A 5,747-nucleotide genomic window follows, 5' to 3' on the forward strand; every position below is an offset into this window, starting at 1 on the left:
GAAAATATGCTATAACGTATATTGTGCATGTGGGTCAATATAGCAATTTTAAAAAAACTTTTGAAAATCTGTTACCACTAGATGTCAAACTAACAGATTTTTCCTTCAATCCAAAAATCAGTCATAACTTAAAAAAAATCTGTCACCACTAGATGTCAAACTAACAATTATTTTTACGTTTATAAATCTGTCGCAATGTGACAGATTTTTTAAGACAGATTTTTTAAGTGAAAAATAAAACTGTTACAACAATCATAAAAAATCTGCCTCAAAATTCCTAGAAATTTGACTAAAACAATGAAAATCTGTCATGACTTTATAAATAAGTCTGTCGCGTTAAGAAAATCTACTGTCCACAAAAAATCTGTCGTTACACATTTCAAATAAATCTGCCATAGAAAACAAATCTGCCGTCAAATTCTGCAAATTAATCTGCCATCTAAAATAAGTCTGCCAAAAAAAAACTGTCATGGACAATAAATCTGCCACTTACAAATTAATCTGCCATTACATGTATGGCAGACTTTTATTTAAAAAAAAAACGAAATTGCAGGAATTTTTTACCAACGGTATTACTGACTTTTTTTTTCCTAACAAAGCAAAAAAGGGTATTTTCGGTAAGAAACTAACCCAGTTGACCCTAAAATTTTAGGAGCTAATCTAGCAATTAACTGCTCAATTTGGGTCAAACTAGTAATTGTCCCATAATTATATTGGTTTTCAATTTTATCTATAATTTAATTTTAAACTAGAAATAAAATTTTATTAAAATAATATATTTGAGAGACTAAAATGAGTTCTCTCCACTAAAAATGCTCTTACATTCATCTTGGTTTGTGTCAAGCTGCAGAATGTTTAAGCCTTTATATGTCTCGAGGCCGTTCATAAGTTTAGGATAGTTGAGTTACCTAAAAAGAAGCACTCATACAGAAAACTTAAGGTTTATACAAAGGAATAGAATGTTCATTGTTCTTTAAAACATACATTGGGAAATAACAATGGAAAAAGAAAAGGAAACAAGATAGCTTTCCATGAAATCACATCAACAATATTCTTAAGCGCTGCATCATTAAATCATCTGGCTCGAGGGGAAAATTCAGAAGCGGAAGTGTGACTAAAGTCAACAGAATGTCTTGTGTACATCTCTTCACTACCTTGTCGCCTTGAATTTTCTAAGGCCACACATTCGTTTAGCTCCATCACAACGTGTGCCATTGTTGGTCTCCGTTTCGAAGACGGATTCACACATGCCATAGCCAGCTCTACAATCTTCCATGCACCATTTGTGTCATAGTCTCCCATCAGTTTTGGGTCAACGATGCTCTTGATGTCACCATTAGTGAGCATGAACCCAACCCATTCACTGATATGAGGTATCTCTCGGGTTTTATCTATCACAGGTTGGTTTGTGACTATCTCTAATAGCACTACGCCAAAGCTGTATACGTCACTCTTCTCGCTTAGCCAGTTTGTTTTGTAATACCTGATAGAGTGGGGAAGTATTTTACTAACATTCTTGATTGCTCTTTTGAGATACACAACCAAAATAAGCGATTATAATTGATTGATTCACTCACTCAGGGTCTAGGTAACCAGGTGTGCCCGCAACCACAGTTGAGACTTGACATTCGCCATCGATTGGAAAAGATCTAGAGAGCCCAAAGTCGGCTAGCTTTGCTCCAGAATGCTCATTCAATAATATATTGGTACTTTTAACATCTCTATGGACCATAAGAGGCCTACATCCATTGTGAAGATACTCCAATCCTATTAAAAATTGTTGTTGGTTTGTAACAATTACTTTTTCTATCATACAACCAAACACAGATGTTGTTCAATAAAGAGAAAACAAGTCAAGATTATGTTCACCTTGTGCTGCCCCTACAGCTATTTGCATCCTATTTCCCCAGGTTAGGACATGTCCACCGCGTTTTCCTGTATCAAATGTTTTTGATAGTTGGAATCTACTAAATTAAAGTCTCTTATATACTTAAAGTCTTACCTAACATATTCTCCCTTAGGTCTCCATTAGCCATATATTCATAGATCAGAGCCAAGTTATCACCATCATCACAGTAACCCACAAGTCCCACCAAATATCTATGGTGAACTCTTAAAAGAAGCTCCACCTAAGAAAGATAGCGAAATTACCATTTCATAATTGAGAACTTAATGGAAAAGAAAAAAAAAAAAAGACCAACTCATCCATTTATAGATAAAGTACCTCTGCTTTGAACTCTTTATAACCTTGAGCTGATGAATGAGAGAGAATTTTGACAGCTACTTGAGCATTATCCAAGTTGCCATGATACACTGTTCCAAAGCCGCCTTTACCAAGAACTCTCTCGAAGTCATTAGTCATATTCAATACCTCAGGGTATGTGATTCTTCGTTCCTTTGTTACGATTGAAGAATTGAATGATGGTGTCTCATTTTCAACTATAACAGTAGAGACTGATGTTGTTCCTGGAGCTGTAAAAAAATCGCACAAAAATGTGTAAAATGAAAAGAGAAAACTTTTCATATTTCATTGATCATTAGAACCGGTGGTGATTCATACCCTTAGCATGTTTCCCGTTTTTCCTTCTACGGACGAAAAAAATTGCTAGTATAACTAGCAGAGCGAACACGCCAGCCACTGAAGCTACGATAGCAACCATTGGAACCTTATTACTCTTGCCTTTGTGGGTTACAGTTTGACTCAAACTGTAACCATTGAAAGTGATGGGAAACCGGAAAAAATTGGAGATATGAATTTTAATGTAGACATGCAAAGCATCTTGCAAGAAGTTTAATATATAATTTCTATTACTTGAGAATTTTGAGATTGATTCAAGTGGAAATATAAACATCTTACATTAGTGTTAAAGATTTGGTATTTATTCTTTGTTGAAGAGAGTCTGGAATTGTGCCATTGAGACCTAGATTTCCACTTAAGTTTCTGCAAATGAAAAAGTTGAAACGTTCAGAACAGAAGACAAACAAATAAAAGCAAAGGGCGTTGATAAGAAAAAGCTCACATGAGTTTCAACAACTTCATATCAGCAAAAAACGCTGGAATCTCTCCTGATAAATCGTTTTTTGATAAATCTCTGTCCATTGAGGGAGAAAGAAAAAGTTTGTACAGAGAAATAAATTAAAGCATTTCGAATAATATTAACCTTATCGGTGTGACACTTACAGCTCGATCAATTGTGTTAGCTTGGATATTTCAGGTGTTATGGAACCCGTCAGCTTGTTCTCGGCCAAGTTCCTATAATGTAATGTTTTCAAACAGTAAAGTATCCCAAAGAGTTAGAAATTGTGAAACCTTGAAATAGAAATAACCATGAGATGAAGAATACAGAACATACAAGGATATGATCTGTGATGCCTCGGTGTCCGGATAACTGCAGTTTACACCTTCCCACCGATAAATTTGAGGAGCACATGGATCTCCTTGCCAACTTATCTTTTTGGTCAAACCATATGTTTCCTTGATGTTCATCATAGCAGTAACTGATCAATCACATTTCAAAAACCAGACAGTTATAAGGAGAGAAAATTATGGTAAAAGAAATAGGAACATGCTTAATTTACCTTCATCTTGATCTGTCCCCAGTTCTAGAAGCTCTAAGGCTTTATAAATCTCCATACCATTGAGAAGAGGAGGAAGAGTTGAGTTACCGGTCATGGTGAAAGTGAAACTGAAATTCCCATCCGGAGAACTCAAAGCTGTTTGACTGAATAAAGTTGTTATCTCGAGTTTTTCAGGCCTAAAATAGGAGTACACATTCTTGCCACCATTATAAGTAATGTTGAATTCTCTGATCTCACCATCCTTAAGAGTCTGGATTTCAGCGAAATGCATGTATACATATGATTGTGCAGTGATGTTGTCAAGAGTCCAACCAAAGGTCAGAGGCTGACTAGCATTTGCAGGTACAGAGGCAGTCTTTGCCACAGCTTGTGGCACATCATAGAGGTTACCTGTATCGACCAAAAGGTCTGTGCTTATCGACATTGTTTCGTTATCTAAGTGTCGAATCCAGATTCGATCATGCAAATCCTCATCATACCTAAAAAACACGGGAGCAAAAGCCACAGGACTCAGATTTGTTAGCTCAAAAGTCAAAAACATAAAACAAAACAAGATGTTGTTAGATGTTGTTTGTAGCTTTTTCCATGTGGATGTTGCATTTGGATACAATTTTTGCATCCTAAGATATCAACTGCATATAAGCAAACGCACAGGGCTGAAGTACAATTTGAAAAAAAGTCTTCTTTACCTTATGAATACTGGTGTGGGTGCAAAGAAAGCTCTTCCAAGTGCGATCAACGATCCACTTTGCGTGAGGTAAGTATTATTGTTCAATGGACGAAGTTCCAGCGACGAAATAAACGGTGTCGTTTCATCCGTCTTAACAAGACAAATTTGAAGACGGTCTTGTCTTAAGACATGGATCATCTCCTGGATGGTACCGTTTACTTTTCCATCCAGTTTAATAGAAGTCCATTTGTTAGGACCAATGTGAATATCAAAGTTGGGGATTTGATTTAGACCGTCGTAATTCCCATACATGAAGGTTCCTCTGATCAGGTATTTGCTCTTAGCTATAAGGTTGAAGTCGTAACAGTTTCTTTTACCGTCAGGGAAGCTTCTTAAGGTCCAAGCCTGTTGCTGAAGCAACGGTTTATACTCATCCCTGATCCTCCCAACCAATCCACTATCGATATAATTTGCATCTGATTTGTACGTTATATTTGTCGTCTGCTCCGTAAAAGTTGTGCTTTTAGGGACTAACCCACAAGCCAAACTGATGAATTCTGTTCATGCATGATCAACACCATAAATAACATTATTAGAGAAAATAAATCCATAGGGTTTCCTAATATCTAAATAGGAATTAAAGAAGCAAATAGTAAGAACCTGATTGATCTTGAGCTTGAACTGATTCAAAAATGCCATTAGCTGTGATCAAGAAGAGCAAAAACCCATAAATAGACTTCATGTTTTTTTTGGTTTGGAAGTGAATGCTATGATTCAGAGGAGGTTCTGATTCATCTTAATTTCATTGTTCTTGATTGGCAAATATTGAGATACAAATTATATTGGTCAACTGATTTGGCTCTCAATAGGTTGTAAAGCTTTGTGCTAAGTCTTCATTCTTTAATATTAGATTATTTAGGTGGTTATTACAGTAAACGTTACGTGTCTACGACATTCTTTCTGTTTTCAGGCGTTGGAGGGTGCCCAAATCGTATTTTATTGGGTAGGACGTTAAAAATTTGAAAGCTAGCTATTATCTATATCACCATTTATTTTGAATATTAGTGAGTATACTGTTAACGAGTTTACTTATTCTTAAATATTACCAAGAGATAAGGCGACTACTAATACCATACATATCAATTTCTTGGAGTCCAAGAAGGTTACACATAATAGAGACTAATACTTTTTAAGGTAATTTTACAGAGCTATCTTATACATTTCACAGTAGATTTTTATAAACAACATAGCTTTAGGTTCACAGCGCATCAAAGATTTTTCAATTTACCTCGCTCTAGGAGCAAAATCAGAAATAGAGGATGGACTAAACTCAACAGAATCCTTTGTGTACGTCTCTTGACTCCCTTGTTTCCTTTCTATTTTGTAAGCCAGACATTCGTTTAGCTCCATCACCACGTGTGGCATCGTCGGTCTACGGCTTGAAGATGGGTTTACACATGCTAGGGCCAACTCTACGACCTTCCAAACACCGTTTGTG

At 36.0% G+C, this 5,747-nt stretch overlaps 2 protein-coding genes across 3 annotated transcripts in view; both read right to left on the reverse strand.

The window, feature by feature from the left end:
* Positions 986–5,081, reverse strand: LOC104758506 (probable LRR receptor-like serine/threonine-protein kinase At1g51880). Of its 2 annotated transcripts, XM_010481391.2 has the most exons (13): positions 4,910–5,081; positions 4,269–4,806; positions 3,580–4,058; positions 3,354–3,498; positions 3,182–3,253; positions 3,021–3,092; positions 2,858–2,941; positions 2,561–2,706; positions 2,225–2,472; positions 2,003–2,129; positions 1,870–1,935; positions 1,578–1,767; positions 986–1,483 (listed from the first exon to the last, which is right to left on the reverse strand). In XM_010481391.2, exons 1-13 carry the CDS (start codon positions 4,989–4,991, stop codon positions 1,075–1,077), a joined length of 2,658 nt encoding a protein of 885 aa, XP_010479693.1. In that variant the 5' UTR covers positions 4,992–5,081; the 3' UTR covers positions 986–1,074. The 2 variants fall into 2 exon arrangements, with proteins under 2 accessions (XP_010479693.1, XP_019094839.1); XM_019239294.1 differs by lacking the exon at positions 986–1,483 and having other exon boundaries at positions 1,574–1,767; positions 2,561–2,700.
* LOC104758508 (probable LRR receptor-like protein kinase At1g51890) overlaps positions 5,363–5,747 on the reverse strand; it is an 8,520-nt gene continuing 8,135 nt past the window's right edge. Inside the window, exon 14 of the mRNA XM_010481392.2 lies at positions 5,363–5,728. Within this exon, the coding sequence (XP_010479694.1) occupies positions 5,534–5,728 (195 nt within the window). The 3' untranslated portion in view covers positions 5,363–5,533. The remainder of the gene's footprint in view (positions 5,729–5,747) is intronic.

Source organism: Camelina sativa, chromosome 17 (assembly GCF_000633955.1).
Source record: "Camelina sativa cultivar DH55 chromosome 17, Cs, whole genome shotgun sequence".
Lineage (NCBI taxonomy): Eukaryota > Viridiplantae > Streptophyta > Magnoliopsida > Brassicales > Brassicaceae > Camelina > Camelina sativa.

What these genes read in the sequence shown, in the direction of transcription:
- LOC104758506 (XM_010481391.2), bottom strand. Translation starts at nt 4,991, where the DNA reads ATGAAGTCTATTTATGGGTTTTTGCTCTTCTTGATCACAGCTAATGGC. An exon ending in CTAACACAATTGATCGAGCT is followed by an intron (nt 3,093 to 3,181) that starts GTAAGTGTCACA and finishes CTCAATGGACAG; the next exon opens with AGATTTATCAAAAAACGATT. An exon ending in ATGAAGTTGTTGAAACTCAT is followed by an intron (nt 2,942 to 3,020) that starts GTGAGCTTTTTC and finishes TTTCATTTGCAG; the next exon opens with AAACTTAAGTGGAAATCTAG.